Raw genomic sequence first — 23,809 nt, 5'->3', positions numbered from 1 at the left:
AGACTGGATAAATGATCTAATATTTTGTCAGGATCAATTAAATACATACTCGGAATTACTACCGATCACTTCTCGGCCATGTGACATTTGGGCCCCATTGCGGGGATACCTGGCCAGGAATGATGCAGACTCTGTAGAGGGGACACCCACCCAACATCACACTCGACCCTCAAGATAGATACATCGATGCTCAGTCTATGCGAGGTGCTACCGTATGCTTGTTGTTGAGGGGAGGGAGAAACACCATTGGCGACTGGTACACCTTCGCACAACATGCTACGTCTCTTGACCCCGCTGAAGAGACTGCCCTTCTAATCCACCGTGTACATTTGAATTGTTAGAGACTCTTAAGTTCTGTGGTATGTAGGAATAGGAAATCATTATGTTCAACGAGATTTACTTGACTATCTTGCCTCCTTTGATTGCTATGCCTACCTTGATGTGTTTTGTAAGAAATGTAATATCTCGTTTTCCTTTCATGCCTTGATTGAAATGTACCTGTGCCTCACCTGTGTAACAGTACTGCACTTTCTGATGTAAGTCTGTGTGATCACAAAAATTGCAAAAATAAAGTAAAAAATAAATAAAATGTATTTACCTAAGGCTATCAGCATTTGTGTTACTACTCTTTAAACAGCATAGTCAGTAATGTTTTGGAGTTAAGTTTAATTCCGAAGTTGATATGTAAAAACAATATATTGCTGATCGATATTGTTATTTTTGTTTATTGAAGTCAGTATTTCTTTTTGGAAAACGTGTTCCAATAATCTGCATAAAAGTGGAGATTATCATGTCTTCATGAGTTTAATGTAGTGACCCATGATAACTAGGATTACAAGTAACCTTTTGTATTAGGCAAGTACAGCAGTGCTTGGGATGGTAACATGCAGTACAAGTTGCATGGTTCCATGCAGTACATAGAAATTCTAGGCATATCTGTGCATAACTCTTGCTGTGTGAATTCCGGAACTTTAATAAAGGGGAACATGTTGGATACTGATATGTGATCATTTTAATATTAATATGAGATCATAACAACATGCATTTTCTTGGGTTCGCACTTTAGGAAGTACGAGGTCTGCGGGAAGAGAACGGTCAAGCGGAGAGCCAGTATAATTTTAATAACCTCATGAAAAAGGTTAGTTGGTGATACAAATAATGTTTGCTTCAATATGTATTTATTAGAGAGTTAGTATGTTTCTGCATTTTGACCATCTCTGTTGCATATAGAACAGCGGTTCTTAACCTTGTGACTTCTGTAGACCCCCACTTAATCCTTACTGGAACCTACTGACTAATTATTGGAATCCCGGAATGCTCACTGGAAGTCAGGGACGCTGATCTAAGCATTTTCGATGATTTGAAACACAAAAAATAGAAAAACAGGCATTTATTAAACAAATACACAAATGATTAAATATTTAATTTAATTAATGAACCAGTATTTTAAAAAATCACAATTTTAATGGGAAGATTGAAGCTTGTCTAAATTCAGTAGCAGTCCCTCATCATCCTTACTATATTCTGTTTGATGCACTTGCACTGCTCCCATGAATCAATCTGAGGATACAAACTTAATTTTTACCCTCCTATTTCAAATTCCTCCACATTTGCACAACATTTTAAAAATGTTCAATTTTACTTTTTGCCTCTTTATTTACATAGACTTAATTAATCTGTTATTATTGTTTAATTTTCTAAGAAGTCGTGGATCTCCTGCGTATGCTTTGCAGGCCCCCATGGGTCCCTGGACCACAGGTTAAGAACTACTGATATAGAACATTGATTCAGATCTGGCTAGTTCAAATCAGCAACCATTGACTCTTGTGGGTGTTTGGGAGTGTACATGTGGTATAGATGCCTACATAACTGATACTATTATACCAATATGTTCTAGCCATGATCATCTGTTGGCTGGTTATCATATTCAAGAATGGAAAATGCTGGCAAATAGATGTACCAGATAAACCTCAAGAAGTAGCCTTTTGGAAGAAGGGGGCAGTGCTTGTTGCTGTGAAATCTGTGCTGTTCTGTAAACCTGTTGGCCTTTATGAATAGTCCTCCTATGACATTCTCTTAAAGAGCACACCGAAACCCCACCTAGATTGAATCCATACAGATTTAGCTAAACTTGCAAATTACAATTTTTTTACATGTTTTGTATTTGTTTAGTATGTAGAAATACAGATCCAACGCGCCAGTGATGAAATGAGGACTTATGTTTCTTCTGACCCTCAAGAGCGAAGAAAAGCTATCAGGTAAAGGCATTTTTAAGGCAGTAAATTGTATTTTGTGTATTTTCACAACACCAAATTTCACACTCCTTAAAAAATGTAGTAACATAGATGTAGATAAAACTAAGCAGTTGGCACCTTCATCACTCCTGGAATAGTTTGTACAGTGTACATAAAGATTGTGATTTACTTTTCTTAGATGGCAAACAGTAATACAATAACATTCAACAACATGTTTATGTTGATGTTTGCAGCTTGCATTCTCAGTTAAGGTTGAAAAAGTAGGAAAGAATAAAGGCCATACTAATAAACAATGGAGCATTCTTTTTATGTAATATACAAAATGATTAATAACATAAGTTGAGATAAACAATACAGTATTTTGGAATCTACAAACAGGTCTAAGGCCTGATTTAGAGAATAGGGAATACCAAATCATTCAAAAACTAGCAAAAGCGAATTTCCGCTACATAACTCTCAATCAGGAGCAATACAGGTATCATGTTTTCAGGTGTCGGGTCTGTTTAAAACTGCTTTTTCAGATCTAAAGAACAAAATCTTGGTGAGCTGGTAGATGAGGCTGCATTATACTTACCAAGTCATCTACAACCTAGTGTTACCTCTCCTGAATTTTCCATTTGGAATGGATGATCTGCTTCCCTGCTTTCTAGTATGCTCTAGCATCTAATTTCCTAATGTCTTTCTCTGGGCATAATCTTCTGGAGAATACACAGGCAATATATGTTTTCTATTTTGTGTTTCCCTTGTGTTCTCTGAGAATAGCTTTTGTACTTATTTAACTCCTCCCATTGACTTTTAGGTAAACTAGTGATTGATTATTCATGATGCCAATTGAAAAAGTTCAGTTTCCTTAGTGGCTCATGAGTTAGAAGTAGAACAATATCATGAGACCAGAGCGAAAATAGCTTCTTCTTATTCGGGTCCCATGGGTCCACTGGCCTTTAATTTGGGGGTGCCACATTCCTATGCCCCGGCTCCATTTATGCCCTTTATGCCGGCCCCGACGCCGCCATGACAATACGCGGCTCCGCCGAAGTCGTCAACGCCGGTCCCTGCGTCGCCCGCTCCAAGTCGACCTCGAGTACAACCCACTGGGCCATCGGATTCGGTACCGATGTCGGTTCCGGCTCCGTCGGAGTCGATGGTGGATCCAGTGGAGAGGCGTGTTAAGGAGAGGTCCAGGAGGGAGGCACAATGCCTTTTGGAGGAGCAGAGATATGTTGACTCTCATCCTGATGTAGAGGAAGGTGAACTAGATGAAGACTGCTTTGAAGACCTAGCAGATGCTAGTGGCCTGGATTTTTCCCCGGAATGGGAGTTACCATCAGGTTCTGATGCGCCTTCAAAGGACGTCCAGCCTTACCATATAGTAATGAGGAAGGCTGCGGGACTTCTTAATTTGACTTTGCCAACAGTTGAATCTAAGTCTAATCTTTTAACTGAGGTCCTACACTCGCCTAGTTCGGTGGTGGAACCGTTGCTTCCGTTTAATGAGGCTTTAACAGAGCCTATTATGGAGGTGTGGAAAAAGCCTCTAACTGCTCGGCTGTTTCCAAAAGTGTGGCAAGAAGATACAGGGTTGCACCAGAAGACCCTGCCTTTTTAACATCTCATCCTTCTCCTGAGAGCCTGGTCATTCAGGCAGCATGTTCAAAGAAGTCTTTGAGTGCGTTTCCCCAAGTTCCTGGGGATAAGGAGGCCAAGAAACAGGATCAGGTGGCCAAAAAGACTTTCTCCTCGGCAAGTATGGCATTGAAGTCCACTAATGCCACTTGTCTCATGGGGAGATATGTGCACGCACTTATGGATTCAATGCGTTCTTTGGCTCCTAAGATCCCTGATGGTAGTAGGAGTGATTTTGAGGAAGTTTTGTCTGACGCTCAAGCAGCGGCACGTCAGGTAATACAAAGCGGATTGGACACTGCTGATTCTGTGGCTCGCATCATGGGCACTGCGGTTGCCATGAGAAGATCGGCTTGGCTAAAATCATCAGACTTTTCCGCAGATGTCCAAGCGGCTTTATTGGATCTGCCATTCGATGGTGTTGGTCTCTTTGGCAAAAAGGCCAATACTGCCTTAGAGAGGTTTAAGGACAGTAGAGCTACTGCCAAATCTTTAGGTCTCCAGATCAGAGGTTCTTCGGCCAGGAGATTCAGAGGTTTTGGACGCTCTTCCTTTCGCAATTATCGACAAGGTCAGCAGCAGCAACAATAACAGCAGCAGCAGAATCCCTTGTACAGGTCTTAAAGGGGAAAGCAAAGAGCTCGTCCTCGTGGACGTCAGGCCTCTTCCTCCTCCACCTCCTCCAATCCGCCATTCAGGATCATGCGGGTCCGGTGGGGGGTCGGCTTACCCACTTTCTACGGGATTGGGAATCGGTTACATCGGATCTTTGGGTTCTCAATCTCCTAGAAAATGGGTATGCCCTTCCCTTTCGGGAATTTCCTCCCAATTACCCTCCTTGCCAAGGTTTTTGCACGGAGGAACATCTGTTGCTACTACAGGAGGAAGTGCAGACTCTATTAAGAAAGGGTGCGATAGAGGTGGTCCCAGAGCAGGAAAGGGGTCAGGGATGCTACTCCCGGTATTTCCTGATTCCCAAGAAGGATGGCAGACTTCGTCCAATCCTGGATCTCAGGATCTTGAATCTCTATCTGAAACAAGAGAAATTCAAGATGCTCACCCTTGCTCAGGTTCTTCAAGCGCTGCTGGAAGAAGACTGGATGGTGTCGCTCGACTTGCAGGATGCGTATTTTCACATCCCAATCCTGAAGTCGCACAGGAAGTATCTCCGTTTTACGCTGGGGTCGCAACACTATTAGTTTGAGGTCCTTCCTTTTGGAATTACTACTGCGCCTCGAGTCTTTACCAAGGTGATGGCGGTGGTGGCAGCTCATCTCCGAAGGTCGGGGATTCCAGTATTCCTGATGACTCTGCTGTTCAAAGCAGAGTCATCAGAGAGAGTGCTCCATCCTCTGCAAGAGACAACCCAGTTGTTGTACAGGTTGAGTTTTTCGATAAATGTACCCAAGTCTCACCTGGTGCCCTCCCAGCGCATCCTGTTCGTAGGTGCTGTACTGGACACAACTGTATGTCGTGCATTCCCTCCTCCTCAAAGGATTCCCGACATTCAGGAAATGATTCCTTTATTTTACAATGGAGCGGTCGTGCCAGTCCTGAAGGTCCTTCGCCTGCTCGGTCTGATGGCTTCATGCATTCTTTTGGTCAACCATGCACGCTGGCACATGAGGGCACTCTAGTGGTGCCTCCGTAGGCAGTGGTTTCAGCACAACGGGGATCTCAGGGAATCAGTGAGGATCTCCAGAGAAGCTGCAGCGCATCTGACTTGGTAGGGCGTGGAAGGCAACCTGTCTCAGGGGAAGCCTTTTCATCTGCCACCTCCGGTGGCCACAGTAATAACGGATGTATCCACTCTAGGGTGGGGTGCTCATCTGGGGGACCTGGAGGTCAAGGGTCTTTGGTCTCCAGAGGAAAGGTTGCTTCATATCAACCTTCTGGAATTGCGGGTGATACGTTTGGCGCTCAAGGTCTTCCTCCCTTTCCTTCGCGGTCGGTCAGTCCAAGTCCTGACGGACAACACGACCGCGATGTGGTATATCAACAAGCAGGGAGGAGTGGGGTCGCAGTGTCTCAGCAGGGAGGCTCTGCGTCTCTGGTCCAGGACCATCAGATTTGTCTGATGGCAAATCATCTGGCCGGGGTTCTGAACGTTCATGCGGACACTCTCAGTCGGCAGTTCTCGGCCAACCACGAGTGGAGGCTCCATCCAGAGGTAGTTCACAACATCTTTCAGATGTGGGGAACTCCTCGGGTGGACCTGTTCGCCACTCACGAGAATGCTCACTGCCCATCTTTTTGCAGTCTCCAGTAGCCGATGCAAGGAGCCTTGGGGGACGCGTTTCAGTTGAGTTGGGGAAGACAACTCCTTTACGCGTTTCCTCCCATACCCTTGATTCCTCGGGTTCTGATGAAGATTCGCCAAGACCGGGCCCAAGTCATATTGGTCGCCCCGGATTGACCAAGAAGGGTGTGGTACACAGATCTTCTCCACCTCTCCTCTCATCCGCCGCTCCGTCTCCCTCTCAGGGCAGCCCTCCTCTCTCAGATGGAGGGGCAGGTTCTACACCCCCACCTCCAGACATTACACCTTCATGCTTGGAGATTGAACGGGGCAACCTGAACTCCTTTTCTCTCCCACACGATGTGGTGGATGTCATTCTTTCAGCTAGACGTGACTCTACTAAGTCCATTTATTCATACAGATGGTCTAGATTTGTCACCTGGTGTGGAGAGAAATCTGTACACCCTTTGAAAGCCCATTTATCTGATATTCTCCAGTTTGCTCTCTCTTTGGCGCAGCAAGGGCTTGCTGTTGCCACAGTCAAGGGTTATCTCTCGGCTTTGTCGGCGTTTCTATGTTTGCCGGACCAGCCGTCTCTTTTCAAATCTCCTGTAGTTTTAAGATTTTTGAAGGGTCTCACTAATAAATTCCCTCCTACTCCCTTTATTGTGCCTCAATGGGACTTAAATCTTGTCTTAACATACTTGATGGGTGCTCCCTTTGAGCCCTTACACAAGTGTCCTGTGAGGCTTTTGACTTTTAAGACAGTCTTCCTGGTTGCAATTACCTCGGCAAGGAGGGTAAGTGAGCTTCAAGCTCTTAGTTCCAAGCCCCCATTCTTGACCATTCATGCTGAACGAATGGTTCTTAGACCAGGGCAGCTTTTCTCCCTAAGGTGGTGTCTCCCTTCCACCTAGGACAATCCATTACCCTCCCTACCTTTTATCCTCCACCTCACCCTTCCTAGGAGGAGGAGAGGTTACACCGTCTGGACCCTAGGAGGGCGGTGAGCTTTTACCTGGACAGAACTAAAGACTGTCGAGTGGATGACCAGCTCTTCATTGGGTTTGCTGGCTGCAAAAAAGGAAGAGCGGTTCATAAAAGAACTCTTTCAAGATGGATCATCCTTTGTATAAAGATCTGCTACTCTTTGGCCGGTAAGGAACCTCCAGAGGGTATAAGGGCTCATTCTACAAGAGCTAAGTGGTCAACCCCAGCTTTGTCTAGAGGTGTTCCTGTAGAGGATATTTGTAGGGCCGCAACTTGGTCCTCCCTCCACACTTTCGCGAAGCATTACTGCTTGGATACCGAGGTGAGGAGGGACGGCCACTTTGCGCGTTGTGTCCTCCAGGATTTTCTGGTATAGAAGAGTGGACTCACTCCTCCGGGAGTGGGGACTGCTGTGGGAATCTATTCGCAAGGTGAGGAATCCACTGGCAGATGTATCTATCAGAAGAACAAGTTACTTACCTTTGGTAACGCTTTTTCTGGTAGATACAGTATCTGCCTGTGGATTCCTCACTGACCCACCCGCCTCCCCGTTGTCCACTCTTCTATACCAGAGTAACTGTATTGTATTTGTTTTATGGTCAAGGTTAATGTGTTATTTCAAATGTTTTCTTACATTTGCTTCACACTGTGTGTTACCTTGACTATTGTGTACTGTGTATACTATGTATATATATACTGTCATTGGTCCGTCCGTGTGCCTCGAAGGCATGGAAAAAAGGGCGGAACTGATGTCATCACGCCGGCGTGGGCCTATTATGGGCGTCAGTGACGTCAGCGGAGTCGCGAGCGATGCCGTGTCTCTATGACGACGTCTAAGTCCACATCGGCGCGTAGCTACGAAAAGAATTTCCGAATGTTGCTGACGCAAGGGGATATTCACAAGGTGAGGAATCCACAGGCAGATACTGTATCTACCAGAAAAAGCGTTACCGAAGGTAAGTAACTTGTTCATTAGCCCAAAAAAGTTTTTCCTCTTGTCTGAGGTTGTTTAGGCCTGAGAGGAGTTCAGATTCAAAGTTTCCAAATAGATGGAGCTTTGCCATATGTACATCTTTTAAGAATCTACAAACGTAGGCACCTCAGACAGCCTGTTCTAGACTTTTTTCTATTTAAGAGATGTGAAAATATGGACAAAACCTGTATGGATCCAAAGGAGAACGCAATAGTTGCTTCAGCAAAGGCACATCTGCTGCAAGCTTCAGTTCTCTCTCAGAAATTAAAGAAGAGATTTGGTTTGAGTCTGTACAAACTGAACCATTTTGGAGTCTTGTATAGAGCTTAACCTTCATTAATGTAATCAAGACTGTACAATCCAGTGTTCAGTATGTGCTCTTAGTGGATAGGGTCACTCTCAATATGTCAAATTTAGTACAGTACAAATTTCGCCATATTTCCAAAAACGTGTCTTTAGAAAATTGAATACAACTATTGTGTTTTTTTCTTTGGCCCTAAAAAGCAGGAGATTTACATTTTCAGACAAAAGCATCGAGAAGATCCACTCATGGGCAGGATCCCCAGAGCACTTTTACAAATATAAATATAGTAAAACCTTTTTTCAACAGAAGGCAATTTAAAGAAAGAAAGAATCAATTTGAAAGCCAATCTACAGAAAATATTAGCCAGATTGTGCATGTTGTGTTTTTTGTTTTAAAAAAAGAGTAAGCCTATCTATTATATAGAGTGAGAACTATTGTGTTTTTTTCTTTGGCCCTAAAAAGCAGGAGATTTACATTATCAGACAAAAGCACCGAGAAGATCCACTCATGGGCAGGATCCCCGGAGCACTTTTACAAATATAAATATAGTAAAACCTTTTTTCAACAGAAGGCAATTTAAAGAAATAAAAAATCAATTTGAAAGCCAATCTACAGAATATATTAGCCAGGTTGTGCATGTTGTGTTTTTTGTTTTAAAAAAGAGTAAGCCTATCTATTATATAGAGTCAGTCTTTTTCAAAAATCAGAAAAACTCTTTAACGTACTTTTTGGAAAGTTAGCCTGAGAGAAAAGTAAAGCAATTGAATCAGGCAAGTGGAATCCTGACACTGCTTCTTTAAGAATTAACACTCCATAAATGCTCCATTACGCGCCATCAGCGTCAGTTAGATCTGTTGTTTTTTTCAGTTTATTGTGACAAGATCCTAGACTGAGCTTGGCCGTTTTTTGGTGAATTTGATTCAAAGAGGCTTTTTATAAGATACAGAACATAGGCACTCATGTTTGACCATCAAAGTCCATGACTTTAACAATGGTATGGCATCCACATACCTTCTGTCAGGAGCAGATTTGCTGTTGAGATGTTTATCAATGTCAGAGCTAGCAATCGAGTTTACATCTAAGCATCATTGATGTCCGAACATCCCATATCATCAAAGATTACAACTTCAAACAGATCTTTTGTATCTTTTAATTGAAACGATTCATAATCTTGGAAAAAAGAAGTATGCCAGATGCTTTAGGCTCTGAGTATTCTAGAGTGTATTTGTCAATGCATTAGTCTATTCCTCTAGTGAGTTTGTCTTCAGCCTCAGGATCTCTTCAATGGTGGAAGAGTTCTCCTGCACCTGCTTCTCCTATCCCTACTGCTTCAGATCCAGCACTTCAACCAGTGGCTTCTCCACCACCATCTATTCTGGTTTTCCATCTCCCATAAAGTCTCAAACACTTAGAAGAAGATCCAAGATTCTAGAATGGTGCTCCAGATGGTCTAGCCATGATTCTTTCCTTTTCACCCATACTGTGAGATATTCACAGACTACTTAGCTGTTTTCGTTGGAGGTCTTGTTCTCTATTCTCCTTGTTTTCATTCCAGAGAACTCTTCAGCATGGTATGATTGTACTCCTTCTAAAATTTCACTAGTAAATGACATCACTACTTTCAATGAAGGGCTAGTCAGAGGGACTTTGAAGCGTAGCATTCCAGAATTAACTACTCAAACAATTAGTTCAGTCATCTTTGAGATGCTGTACAAAACTGCTTCCTCACAACAACTTTTACATTTTTGCCCAGAATTATTAGAACCAGCAATGGGGCTATTCTTAATGCCGGCTTCAGCTAGGTTTTCACCTGCCAGATTACAGAAAAAGTATCTAACTTCAGACCAGATTGACTTTTCCTCCATTTGGATCCTCAACTGGATTTGGTTGTAGTTGCTATGGAGAGAAAGGAGCATCCTACATCTCCAGCTTCCACTGTCACATCTGAAATGGAAAGTAAGAGATGGTTGTTGTTGGAAATAAAACTGTAGAACTTAAGCAGCTGCTGTGAAAGCAACTTGGGCTGCTGGTTCGTCCAACACGGAGGACCGTTCTGTGTGAGATACTCTTCAGTGATTAACTGAGAAGACAGAATATTTTTTTTAAAGTTGTTTAGTAAACACAGTGGTAGCTACCAAGTCATCAGTGCAGCTGGTGACTCTTTGGATATTACTGCAAGTGGATACTATTTTAGTTTGGCCATGTGACATACATTTTGGAAGTAACTTATGGGTTTCTAGACGGAAGCTTCACAGAGAATTCTGAACATTGTTTTCTCAAGGACTACTTTGTTTGGCTTGCATGCAAATGATGAAACACCGAGAATGAATACATAGTCTTAGACCCTCAGGATAGTTGGGTTGGAGAAAAATAAAGAATACTGAAAACATAGGTTCAAGCCCTATGGGCACCACTGTTCACAACACAGTGTTCAAACCCCTCAATGGCCACAGCAATACTATCAACATTAGCAGCAAAAGCCCTATCCACCCTCCAAGGAGGTTCTCAAAACTGGCCATTATACATATGTTGTCGCAAGCAAAAAAAACTTCAAAGCTGTCTCCTCCTTTTCCTCTATTCCATCTGCCATTTCGATAGAGGTAACAATCAGAAGTCACCAAGAAAGAGTGTTGAAATCTCCAAAAAGACAGATGGGTCTTGCCTGAAAGTCTGCCTCCAATAAAATCAACACCATTGAGACATGGTTGAACAAGAAGTCAACACTCTTTTAGCAAGAAAGCAGGAGAGGGTGTCTCAAGAATATAGTCCATAAGGGTAGGGGCGGGGGCTAGGGTGGGAAGAAGGAAAGATCCCGTAGTCCTACTTCAGACACAGATTAACCCCTTTGTCGCGGGGCTAATTCTCCCACGACGCGTGGGAAGGGGGGCCACGCGCGGTGCTCTTGACGAGCTCGGTTCGTCATGCAGCACGGTGGCGCTGTGCTCATGACGAGCTGAGCTCGTCATGACCACGCCCGTTTTTGTGGAATGTTCAGCACAGCAGGGGAATTATCCCCACGTGGACGTTCCGCGGTGGTCATGACGAGCTTAGCTCGTCATCAGCACAGCGCAATCGTGCCTCATGACGAGCTCAGCTCGTCATGAGAGCGGGAGGGGTTAATGACCGAATTATGTGAACAATAAGGACTTTTGATTGTAATTTACCTCATCCTTAAACCTGCGATGTAACTGAAACTGAACAAGATGAAAATATCCTCCACTTTACTACTTCAAATGTAATGATGCAAATGTTAATAGAGTTAAAAAAATAATGTATTCCAGTACATTTAAGGTTCATACATAGGGTCCCAAGTATGAGTTCAGACTCGTTCTCAATCTAAAACAGTAAACAAATGCGGACAGAAAGAGACATTGTCCCTCCGTCAAATCTATAGTCCATTTCATCACGGGGACTGGAAGCGTGATGTAGATTTTGAGGGTGCTTCAAGGCACATTCCAATCTGAATTTCAGAAAATTATTGTTGTATAACCTTTACCTGCATTACTGCCTCATCAAAGCTACCAAGTTTCAAAGCATTCTGCAAAATCTTCCAGAATCAAGCAAGCAAAATCAGAAACAGTACCAGTTTATTTAATGTTTCACCTGGGTGCAATCCTCAACATGCAGTCTGCAAAAGTATTTGTTGAAGAAGATACTTTTTTACTATGCTTCTGAAGTTTTCCAATTTTCTTTCGGCATTCCATCTAACAGCCCGGCTGATTTCTTCACTTCTGGGATCCATTGCCCTGTTTCCATATGCCATAAAGAGATCGTTGCAAAGAAAATCGGTTGTGCCAATATTCTGGCAGATGGGAAGACAAATTGGGAATGACTCTCGCATAGGCTGTGATCCAGTCTCTGCATTGGTTAGCTGATCGGACAACCTTCCACATGGTATACCATTTCACCAGGATGTTTTATCACAAACAGTAGTTACAGGTGCCTCTATGGTGACCACCGCCGTCTGGATCATTGCAGACACAATTTCCAGTTCTGGACATTTGGTCAACCATTCATCATTGAACTTGGCAGTTTGGCTCTTGAACTCTTGCAATATGGACACTTAAATCCTCAAGATGACCTGGACATTTTAAAGAGGCTAAACATCCCACTAAGATGGCTTTCTGGAACTTTACATTAAAAATGTGATTTATCCAGTAGAATATCGATCCAACAAATGCCATGAGGAAGCAGTACTATCATATCTTTCTTCATTTGGCTAAAGTTTGGGATGCAGTTTCCTTTCTCCAACTTTTTCGCGTAACATTTTTTTGTAATTGTTTTTTATTATCATTTTGAAAAAGACTTGTGACTTTTTGTATTAGAATTAGTTATTTTTTTAAAGAAAACATGCAAAAATGGGCCAATATAGTCTGCTAATAGACTTTCAAATTTATGTTTGCTATTCCAAAATTGGCCCTTCTTTAGAAAAAGGTTTTGAGATATTTATATTAGTTAAAGTGTTCCAGGTTACTCTGAGGAGGCTGACTATTCAAAGCTTGTGACTTTAACGAAGAGTCAGAGAAGTAGTAGGATTAAAGGAAGGTATTTACTATAAAGAGTGTTCTAATCCCTAGAACCAGCATTTAGAATGTTCATTTGTTACATCTGTACCCAAACTGAAACCAAAAGCTCAAGTTAAATGTACTTTCTCTTGAAGGGAGCAATACACAAGAAATATTTTGGAACAAGAAAATCTCGGAAAGGTAAGAATTGCACCATTAGTGTTGTTGCACCATTACTCTGGTTACAAAATGTTAATTATGTTATTCTAATAATGTACTTCATGCCGTCATCCAGAGCATTTTTTTGTTTTGAAGTGCTGTATGCCGAATTGCATTAGCTAAAAAGTAGTAGTGGGCAGAACTAGTGGAATTTCACTCCGCAAAATTCTGCAGAGTTCTTCGTACGGGAGGAATTAGGCATGTTGATTTTTGGAACCAGAAGTTCGTTCCACACTGAAAAATCAGCATGAAAGGCACCACGCAGCGCACCAGAGGGCATTGCTTCTAGAGCTGATTTTGCTGCTGCTCAAAGAGATTTTCTGCTTGAGTGGCAGCTTTCTGAGTACGAATGCTTGCAGCTGCCCACGCTGGGGAAATCGCACTGGGTGCCCTCCTAGCGACCACTAGGGGATGCAAAATCTTAATTACGCTCACCAACTAACCGTTGGCGAGCCACGTGTGAGATAAAACTCTGACACGCAGCGGTTGGCAGAATTTAACTGGATCTCTGTGTTACATGCGTAATGCCGAGTGGCCAAAACTTTAACATCTCCACCGGTGGAATTTATCACCCACGTTACTAAAAAGTAGTCGGAAAGCCTTAAAAAGCCCATTGCCCAAACTGCATCAGTCTGACGAGGAGCCATCCCGTTTACAAATATTCTGAGAGATTTTGGAACCCCGAGCAAGCACCAATGACTCAGATGCCTCACTTTACATTTTGTAGACACCTACAAAGTTTATTAGGAGTTAAAATCAAGACGTTCCTAGTGTTCCATTTGAGCCAACTCCTAAAATCACGTTTTCTTTCTTTTCTACCTTCTGCTATCTGAACTTTCTTCTCCACATTTTCCAGACTGTGTACTGCCTACAATCTCAAACCAGTTAAGAGTGGCAGGGCTTCAGACCCTCTGAGTGAACCATGCCCAGTTTCTGCCATTAAAGACTACATACACACCCTGTTTTGTTGTTAAAAAGTTGATTAACTCATCGTTTTAGTGGGGTACAGCCCCCACTTTGTAGCTCACGCTCTCAACAGCACTGCTAAATAGATGGTATTTCAATAGGGCAATATTTTTGTAAACAATATCCAGGCCAAACTCTTTATGTGACACAATATTTTAGTTATCAGTATTCTAACAAATAACCAAAAAGACTGACTGGAGACCTAAAGGTTCTGCCAAATTACTGCCCCCATTTCCAGTTTGCCCTTTTTAAGTAAGATGATAACGGGTGAGATCAGATGCCAACTTCAGGACAATATGGAGGGTTGGAACAGCCTTAATGACTGGTAATCAGATTCCAGGCACTGAACCAGGCAGGATTAAAGGCATTAGCTGAGACAGTGGCATCTTGTAGAGCTAAGATCCCGTTATGGGGCGGGATAGTGAGAGATGGTTGGCATTAGCTCCCTAATTTCTTGTTCCAGCTTGCCTTCTTTGACTTATTCCTATGATGAAAACTCTGCCATTTAAATCTTAAGTTGATATACTAAGCCGGGGTCACGTTCGTTTAACTTTGATGAATACACTGATTATCTTGCAATAGTGAAGGACCTTTCAAATCTTAATAAATAGGCATTACTTTACGAAGGAATTTCAACTTGATGGTATAAAAGGCGCTTCAGTGGTCACGTTTTAATGTTTACGGTCTTTGGGTGTGCAGCAAGAGAATTAATGAAGAAGGCAGGCAACCAATAACTTACTCAAATGGTGGCAAAAAGACATTTTTCTAGCATCTAAGATTGGTTTTACATGCTGGAGCAGTGCAAATGGGTGCAGGTCATTTATTAAAGGAACATGCCTCTAAGCAGGTGCGCGCCTCAGGACAACTTGTAGAATCTTGGGAGGGCCAATTACAAAAAATATACACACGTTGGCATAGGTGCGTGCACAGCTACAATTTACATAGTTTTACTCATTTTAGGATTGTCAAAACTGACCATGACTTCTTAATTTCCACTACACATGTGCCTGTCAGCCCTACGCCTGTGGCTGTGATTGCCTTCTGAGCAGGCAATCTGCAGCTGTAGAATTGTTGTAAAAATGCGATTGCACGCACATTTATACTTTTGTCTTTTTTTCCTTCATGTGGTAAATATATATATATATATATAGTATTTTAAGAAATCCCACTCGTTCAAATAAGGTGTTTGGGCCCCTTTCCCACAAGCGTGCAAGAATTATGAGTACATTTAGAAGTATAAAGGTGTGGGAAATGTTACTAGCTACAGAGTTATGACTGTGGCTGGTCACTACACAGGCTGTGCCCTTCCTCTTGATCACATTCCCCTATTAAAGACACAGTGCCTGTTTGATCAAATCTACTACAACTCTGAAGGATGCCCACGCCCTATACTGTGGGACATTATGTGAGTCCTAGTCAGAAAATGCCCCACAAGGGCCAATCTTCACTTGCGCTGATAGAACAGTCCTGGAGTTAGTGAGTGCACCGGAGACATCCCTGGTGCTACCTCCCATTAGCAGACTACAAATAATCCTGCCAGAAATGCACACGCGCATTGGGATCGTCGTTGGAAGAGTATTTTGTAGCCCTCAACTCCATGCCAACTAATCTCCTGCAAACCGGCGGTGCTAAACTTACAAGCTCAATTTCTCACAAGCGGAGGTGGCATGAGCTGCCTGTAAATGATAGCCAAGCGGCTTAACACAACCCCACATTCCTTGTAAACCATTTGGACAAGAGCTGAAACTGAGACCTAGCAATCCAGGCCTTCTGAAATGTGAAGTTGTATATTAAGCAGCCTGTTGATGATAATAAATTGTGAGGCTGTCAGTCCGATCAGCACTGTGAAGAGCAATCAACTTTCTGAAGGAGATATGTTAATAAGCACTGGAGCAAAGGTGCTGAGGAATAGTCTAGCATCTCCTGCTCATTATCATGGCATGCATGATATCTTGTGTACGTGGAAATGCTCTGTACCCTAGATAAACTGCACAGGCTGAATCAAAAATAACAAATATATAAACATATGTGCCCAAATTGGATTAAAAAAAGTCTGTATTTTGCAGTGATACATAAGATGCTCCTACTCATTGTTATCACATACAGTATTTTCAAAGATGCAATGTTCTGTATCATACAGAAATTCAACAGGACGAGCAAAACTAAAATGCTTATGTAAAGCTGTGCCCATTCTAGATACAAAACGTCACTATTTTACAGTCATACATAAACAAGCATTTGCAAAGCAATAGGTCTCATGCGAAAGTTAGAGCTATTGGCATTGTAAGTGACAGTTTTATTTACCTATGTGGTTTTGTTTGGAGTGCAGTGGCCTTTGGGACCTTATAAGTGGTTAGCCCTACAAAAATGAAGTGTAGCCTAACAAAGGTATAAGTGTTTTTTTTACACAACTAACATTTATTTCGGCTATTACAGTATTTACCTTACTTAGAAAAAGTAGAGAGATTTGGCTTAGCCACAACACAACCACATGGGTATGTGGGGTAGGGACACGAAGCTAAGCAGGCATTAGGGATCAAATCATTCAACAAAAAGTATGATAGGTTAACATTAAAAGCAGTTGGAAATAATGTAGGTGCGTGCGCAGCACACATGCCAGTCCTAAACATAACATACGTGGTGTGCGAAGTTTGTAAAATACAATATATAGCAAGTTCCATCCAGTGATATTTTAATAAATTATGTAAAGTAGTCAAAAAAGAAAACTTGTTTTAAACATAAAGGTGGGCGCTAGCACTGCATAGCTGAGCACTTTCTGTCACTTGACAGTGAAGTGTGGCGTTGCCAGAACATGATATGCTTTGTTGGAGAGAGAGAGAGAGATAATGTTGCGCTGCCAGTTGTGCTGTGTGCTGTGTGCGTGTGGACTCCTCCTCAAGCTGTAGCTAGGGACAAATCCGACCCTCCTGCGCATGCTGAATAAAAACAAGGTGCGCTGCCGCTATTGTTAAAGCATGCTGTGCTAAAAAAAACGTTTTTTTATAAATCAACAAATTTCATCAGAGATGTAAGTCGGGCAAGCCACGCATTTTGAAAAGAAAGCCGTGCGGCGGCCATTGCCTGCTTAGTCTGAAGAAGAGAAAGGGTTGCAGCCGCTATTGCAACAAGTTTCAGCAGAGGTGCAAGTCTGGTGAGCTGCACAGCTGTGGCGCCTGCGTGCTCTGATGAAGCGCGGACAGCCCTGGAGGAGAGCGGAGAGCAGCATCCTCAGGTGCGTTTTGAGGACTTCTCAAGCTGTGGCAAGGGACCTGTCGCAACCCCCTGCTTATGCAAAAGAAAAGCAAAACACGCAGACACTATTGTTAAAGCATGGCGCCCTACAGAAAAACCTCCTTTTTTTTATAAATCAACAAGTTTCAGCAAAGGTGCAAGTCAGGCGAACAGCAGATTTAGAAAAGAAAGGTGCACGGCTGCCATTGTTAAAAATGTAGTGCGCCATGCAGCGATGAGGAAAAAAACATAGTGTTGCAAAAAAAGAGTTGGGCGAGCTGGGCAGAACAAAAGAAAAGTCATGCGGCCGCCGTTGAAAAAGTCCAAGCACGGAGTGCTGTGCTTCAAAAAAAGTCATTACGTTGCGGGAGAGTATGCTGTGCCTGCAACAGCAGGTAGGGGAAACTTATTTAAGAAAATAGTGCTCAGAGACTGTAAATAAAGCATACCGAGTAAAAACACAAGTAAGAGGGGGAGGTTACAACATGAGCAAAGGAGGTACTTAGGAGGGACTACTAAGCTTATTCACAAATCAAAAGATACCATTTACATAGGACATTACCAGGAGCCAATTGAAAAGATGAGCAGAAAATGGGTGGAGCTTAAAGTCCATTCCTGAATACAACACGTCTCGAAGAGACCGCGCAAGGGCTGCCTAGGCGAGACCTAACAAGTGCTGGGTTGATATTAAGACTTAATTTGCATCTGCCATGATTAGAAGCTAATTTCTTTACCTGGTATGACGTGTTGAAGTCAACTCTTACTAATGGAGAGTTTTATCCCCATCTGACTTCAGGGGCTGTATACAAAATAGTCACCAAGTGCCTACACACTGCTAGAGATAGAATCATGACCATCATCTCCCTTGTCGGGGGCCTCAGTAATACATTTAACTGGTTCCAATAACTGGCTGCCTTCACAGAGAACACACTGCCACCAGGGCAGCCTTTGTGAAACTAGGTGCATTAAACATTCAGGGCCGGATTCACAAAAGTAAATATAATCTTCTATAATTATTTACAGGTCTATTTACTACTGCAACTAGGTTTAACTCTAAACTTTTTTGCAGTTCATTGTTTCTGAGTGCCGGGGTATACTTAGTTATCAACATGCATGCCTCAGCCCCTAAATGAAGGGGAGGGGCATCCTTTAAAGAAATGTTGATTTGTAAAGTTACTACTAGTGACTGTTCTTCTGATGGTGGAGATTTCCACCACTAAGGTGGATAGCTCCCTATGGGAAACTATAGAGAAAATGAATAACTTTTATTGTGCTTGAAAAAATCAAATTGAAAAACTTAAATGTATAAAATATATGTGACTGAATTTAAAAATAGATATTGACCTAGAACTAATGAAATAAGATGTTTAACACATTGACGTATCACATTAAATGCGTTCCTGAAAATAAATTAATTTAAGTATATTATTATAGTTTGTAAATCCTTTTTAAAGAATAAGTTGAGAAATCCATACAAGCTAACAATTGCATTTAATATTTATTAAATTGTTAACAGTTGTTTAATTTAAATATTTTTGAGTTCTTTAGTAAGTTTTTATTTTCAATGTATTTTGAGATTCATTATTAATGTTTCTTCATTTAAAAATATTATATATATGTGTGTGTGTATATATATATATATATATATATATATATGTGTGTGTGTGTGTGTGTATATATATATATATATATGTATATATATATATATATATATATATATATATATTAACACTTTCAGGACTGTAGTAACTTTAGAGTTGTAGTTTGTGAATAGCAATGGTGTTTTTGAATAGCAATGGTCTTACTCTTTTGTGAGTGTGTTTGTATTAGCATGTCCAATCCTAAAATTTCCCTAAACCCCTCACATTTAGTAGTAGATAGTCCCCTTTGTACCTCACAACTTTACTACTAAAATGTGCACCTACGTTTGCAGAAATCTCAGCCACTGTGGTGGAGATCTCCACACTGAAAACAATGGGGAAAGTGGAAGTGGAGGACTCTGGCCGGGTATTTGTGAATAACATTTTGTAGTATGCTAGTATTTCTGTAGTACTGCCAGATGCAGTTTGTGAATCGGGCCTGTGGCTTGACTAAGATTGTAAGGAATGACCCAGACCATAGTGTTTAAAGTGTTTGTTAAAAATGATGGTCCCATGCCATAAAAGTCTCAGTAGGTGCTATATGAGGCATTACCTACCTCATCCAATTCAAAACTAGTAACCAGTGTATAGAGCCTGCATTTGGGGAGGTATGATTTGTCCCTCCCGTTCCTTTAAACAGCCAGTAACCATATTTTGAAATATGTGAATGTATTTGATCAGGTGCTTTTGAATACCACCCTTTATTAGAACATTCCCAGATGTGTTATTAATAATGTGTGATAAGTCAATTTGGCCACAAAGCAAAATGCATTTGTAGTATGACATTAAAATTTGAGTGTGGGATGACATTCCCTTTTTATAGTCTATTAGAACATTTATTTTAATTGCTGTTGCTTTTACTGATCTACAAACAGTTGCAAATAAACTTTAAATCATCTTTGTCAAAAGTATTTGACATAATATGAGACTACCATTTTGAATTTTTCATGTTTTCGGCTAGAACACTTGCTGAAAATAATATTATTTTAGGTCTATATTTCTCCTGTTTACAATATTTATGTTGGAGGTAAAAACTTTTCACAGTTAGGTTCAGCTCACATTTCCTGGATGCTACGCTTATTATGCTTACATTAAATATATTCAGTCTTTGTAACTGCAGAGTGGACACCGTACCCAAGAAGAGTCTATACTAGAGTTTACTATTTAGCCCCGCTTGCAACCTTGTTATTCTTTGCAATACAGCACCATTCACACCTCAAATGAGACCTAAATCATTACAGCAAGGATTAGGGTCTCATAGTGGATTGCAATCATAGTGAATGAGGTGGTAGGGTTATTTCTGATCTGGAGGGAGATCAGTGCTAGACGAACGTCATACGAGGATCAATTCCTTATACTGGTACCTGCAGGGTCGGACTGGGACATAAAAATAGGCTAGGGCACAGAATAAAAATGGCCCGAATTAATGAACCAAATAGCTGAAAGGTGGCGAAATCAGGTTAGTTTTGTACTTGTAAAGACACGCTGTATAAGTATTTTGCATGGTAATGTAATGTAATGTAATGTTAATGTAATGTAAAAAATATTTTTAAAGCGCAACTAACACCTAGCGGTTTCTTGGCGCTCGAGCAAAGGGGGCAAACAGTGAACAAGGCGAAGAGGCGTTAGTCATAAACATTACAGAACAAGTAAGTCTTTAAAAGGGACCTGAAACAGATATAGGAAGAGGCAAGTCTTATGTTCAGAGGAAGGGAGTTCCAAAATGAGGGAGCAAGAAAAGAAAATCTCAATCCACCATGTTTCTTCCGTTTAAAAGCCGGAACTTTAAGCAAGGCCAGGTGAGCAGAACGAAGATTGTGGGAAGGAACGTAAGGGTGTAGTAACGAGGAGATGAAAGATGGACCAGCTCCGGCAAGGGACTTAAAAATAGTGCAACCAAGTTTAAATTTACAACGCTGAAACATAGGGAACCAGTGGAGGGATTTCAACAAAGGACGGATGTGTTGGTGTCTGGGTTGACGGTAGATAAGACGGGCAGCCTGGTTTTGAACAAGTTGCAACCTCTTCAGCAGGTAGGCCGGGATACCAGCACAAAGAGAGTTGGCGTAGTCTATCCTCGAGATAACTAAGGCCAATAAAACTACAGTGAGGGCCTCAGTGGCCAGGAAACGGACAATCTTTCGGATTTTCCGCAACTGGAAAAAACTGGAGGAGACTCCAGCATTGATCTGGGGCTCCATTGTAAGATCGTTACTAATGATAACCCCCAGACTTTTTGCTGAGTTAACTGGATTGGGGGTAAGATGGTGGATGGTGTGTAAGATTGCATTGAGGCAGTGTTTGTGAGGTAATATCCGAGAAATCAACAGTAAAACCCGACCTACCTGGGCTTAAAGCAAGCCTACAAACAGTCCATTGGACACTGCCTGAATGCCCTTTATGCCAGTCCAACCCTGGGTGCCTGGCAAGTAACGAGACGAGCAAGGGAAAAGGAACTGCAGCGAATGCAACAGTGGTTGATGAGAAATGTGACAGTCCGAGTGTATTGTACATAAATCTGGACAATGTGGAGGAGTGCGGCAGTCAGAACGAATTGTACATCAATCTGGACAATGTTGAGAAGTGCACCAGTCAGCGTGTATAGTACATCAGTCTGGACAATAATGAAAAGGAGTGCGATAGTCCAAGTGTATTGTACATCAATCCAAACAACAATGCGGAGGAGTGTGGCAGTCCGAGTGCATTGTACTTCAGTCCAGAAAACAATGCGGAGGTGTTAGATCTGGGGGTCTCTAGTTGGCAATGGTTGTCACCTTTGTCCAAATAGGGACCCCCACTTCTAAGTCAGGACAAGGGGATTACTCTCCTTAATAACCCCTGCTCACTCCCTTGGTAGCTTGGCACGAGCAGACATGCTTATCTCAGAGGCAGTGTGTTAAGCATTTGTGAATATACACAGTAATACAGTGATAGCACTACAGATGGACACAACACAGTTTTATAAAAATAGGTATTCTTTATATATACTTAAACACAAGACCACAAACGACAAAAATCCACAATACTTTACTAAAGGTTACTTAAAGGATGATAAAAGTCTCTTAGTTCAAGTTGTTGGTAAATGCGACAAAGTTCTCAACAAAGTTCTGGGATGCGGCACGCAAAGTAAACAAAAGGCTCGCAGAAGGGGAGATGCGTCGGTTCCGTGACCCGGGGGAACGGTTGCGTCCTTCCTCAATGCTTGCGCAGAGTAGGGGACTCGTCGTGAGCCTTACTGGTGCGGGGGTGATGCGTAGATTCTCAACCTGTTGCGGTGCGCAAGATGGTGCCTTGATGCGATGCGATGCCGATGCGATGATCCAGTTGCGATGCGAGAAGATGGCGCCCTTGATGCGGCGATGCGATGACGCCCTGCAGCCTTGTGACGACTCTGTACTTTGGAGCCGCGACAGGCCCTGCGATGCGCTTCTCCGGTGATGCGATGACAGCTCTCTCGATGCGTCGCGCTTCTCCGGTGATGCGACAGCAGACAGCTCCAATGAACACACGCTTCCAGGGAGATGTGACGAACTCTCGCTTCTCCGGCGTTGCGATGATTTCAGCTGTGGCACGTTTCCTCTTGATGCGTCGTGCTTCCAGCTCCCAGTGGCACGCAAGTGACTGGAGTCAGAATTCCCAGCAAGGAAATTCAGGAGGGAGCTGGAGGTGACGTCTTTTGGCCCTGAGACTTCAGCAGGAGGCAAGCACAGTTCACGCCCTTGGAGAATATTCTGTAGATGAAAGTCCTTACAAAGTTTCTTCTCCTATCCCTTGGCAATGAAGTAACCACTGCAGGCCAACCCAGCAAACAGCACACTGCCAGAGGGGCAGTCCAAACTCCTGCAGCTTCCTTGGTTCTTCTCATTGGCAGAAAGGTTTCTTGTTCCAGAAGTGATCTAAAGTCTGTGGGAGTGGGTCCCAATATTTATACCCCAAAATCCTTTGTTCTCTGAAGGCAGAGAGGCCTCTGCCTAGTTCAAACCAGTTCCTGAGCACTGTTTTTACATGACTCTTCTCTTCCTTTCACTGTGCAGGGCAGCAACATCAGACGCCCCACAGGAGGTGGAGCCAGGACAGGGGAGGGAAGATGCAGCTCTGGAGCACTCTGTTGACCGGATTCCCCTTCTCCTTTCACTGTGCAGGGCAGAGACATCAGACAAGCCACAGGGGGTGGAGCCAGCATTGTGGAGGGAAGGCCCAACTCTATTCAGGTCCCAGGTGCACTCTCCCCCTCCCATCTGGAGGTAAATCTCCCTATTCACCACTGGGCTGTCCCAGACTGTCTCCTGGAATTTCCCCAGCCCTGTCACACACAAACCCAGACAAGGAATACACAAGTCAGCAGAGGCGGGCTCAAATGGTTAGGCAAGCAAATACCTACTTTCTAAAAGTGGTATTTGCAAACACAGAATATTAAAATAAACTTTACTAAAAGATGTATTTTTGAGTTCAGGCATACTAAACTCGAATTTCTACTGTGTTCCCTGAGTCAGGTAGGATTGTAGAGATGTAACAATCTTCAATGCCCATTCTAGTCTATGAGAACAGGTAGCCTTCAATAGTGAAAAACGAAAATGGCTGTAATTCACTACTAGAACATGCTACACACATCAGAGCATGTCCTACCTTATACTTACAATGCACCCTGCCCTTGGGCCTACAATAGGGGTGTCTAACATGAAGCAAAGGGAAGGTTTAGGGACTGGTAAGTGGGTGCACTTGGCCAAGTCAACATGGTAGTCACAGACTACACACAGGCCTTGCATTGGCAGGCCTGAGACACACTCTACAAGCTGCTTCTGTGGGTGGCACAACCAGTGCTGCAAGCCCACCGGCAGCATTTGCTCTACAAGCCCTGGGCACA

The 23,809-nt window shown here is 42.6% G+C and overlaps 1 protein-coding gene across 2 annotated transcripts in view; it reads left to right on the top strand.

Annotated features, from left to right (window-relative positions):
* Positions 1 to 23,809, top strand: part of IFT81 (intraflagellar transport 81) — a 1,024,548-nt gene that overhangs the window by 929,240 nt on the left and 71,499 nt on the right. For both annotated transcript variants that reach the window (XM_078667498.1, XM_078667499.1), the window contains 3 exons: positions 1,067 to 1,138; positions 2,173 to 2,258; positions 13,045 to 13,090. In XM_078667498.1, coding sequence (XP_078523624.1) covers positions 1,067 to 1,138; positions 2,173 to 2,258; positions 13,045 to 13,090 — 204 coding nt within the window. The remainder of the gene's footprint in view (positions 1 to 1,066; positions 1,139 to 2,172; positions 2,259 to 13,044; positions 13,091 to 23,809) is intronic.

This window comes from Lissotriton helveticus, chromosome 11 (genome assembly GCF_964261635.1).
Source record: "Lissotriton helveticus chromosome 11, aLisHel1.1, whole genome shotgun sequence".
Lineage (NCBI taxonomy): Eukaryota > Metazoa > Chordata > Amphibia > Caudata > Salamandridae > Lissotriton > Lissotriton helveticus.
Note: the sequence above shows the minus strand (reverse complement) of the source record. Positions and strands in the feature narration are given on the sequence as shown.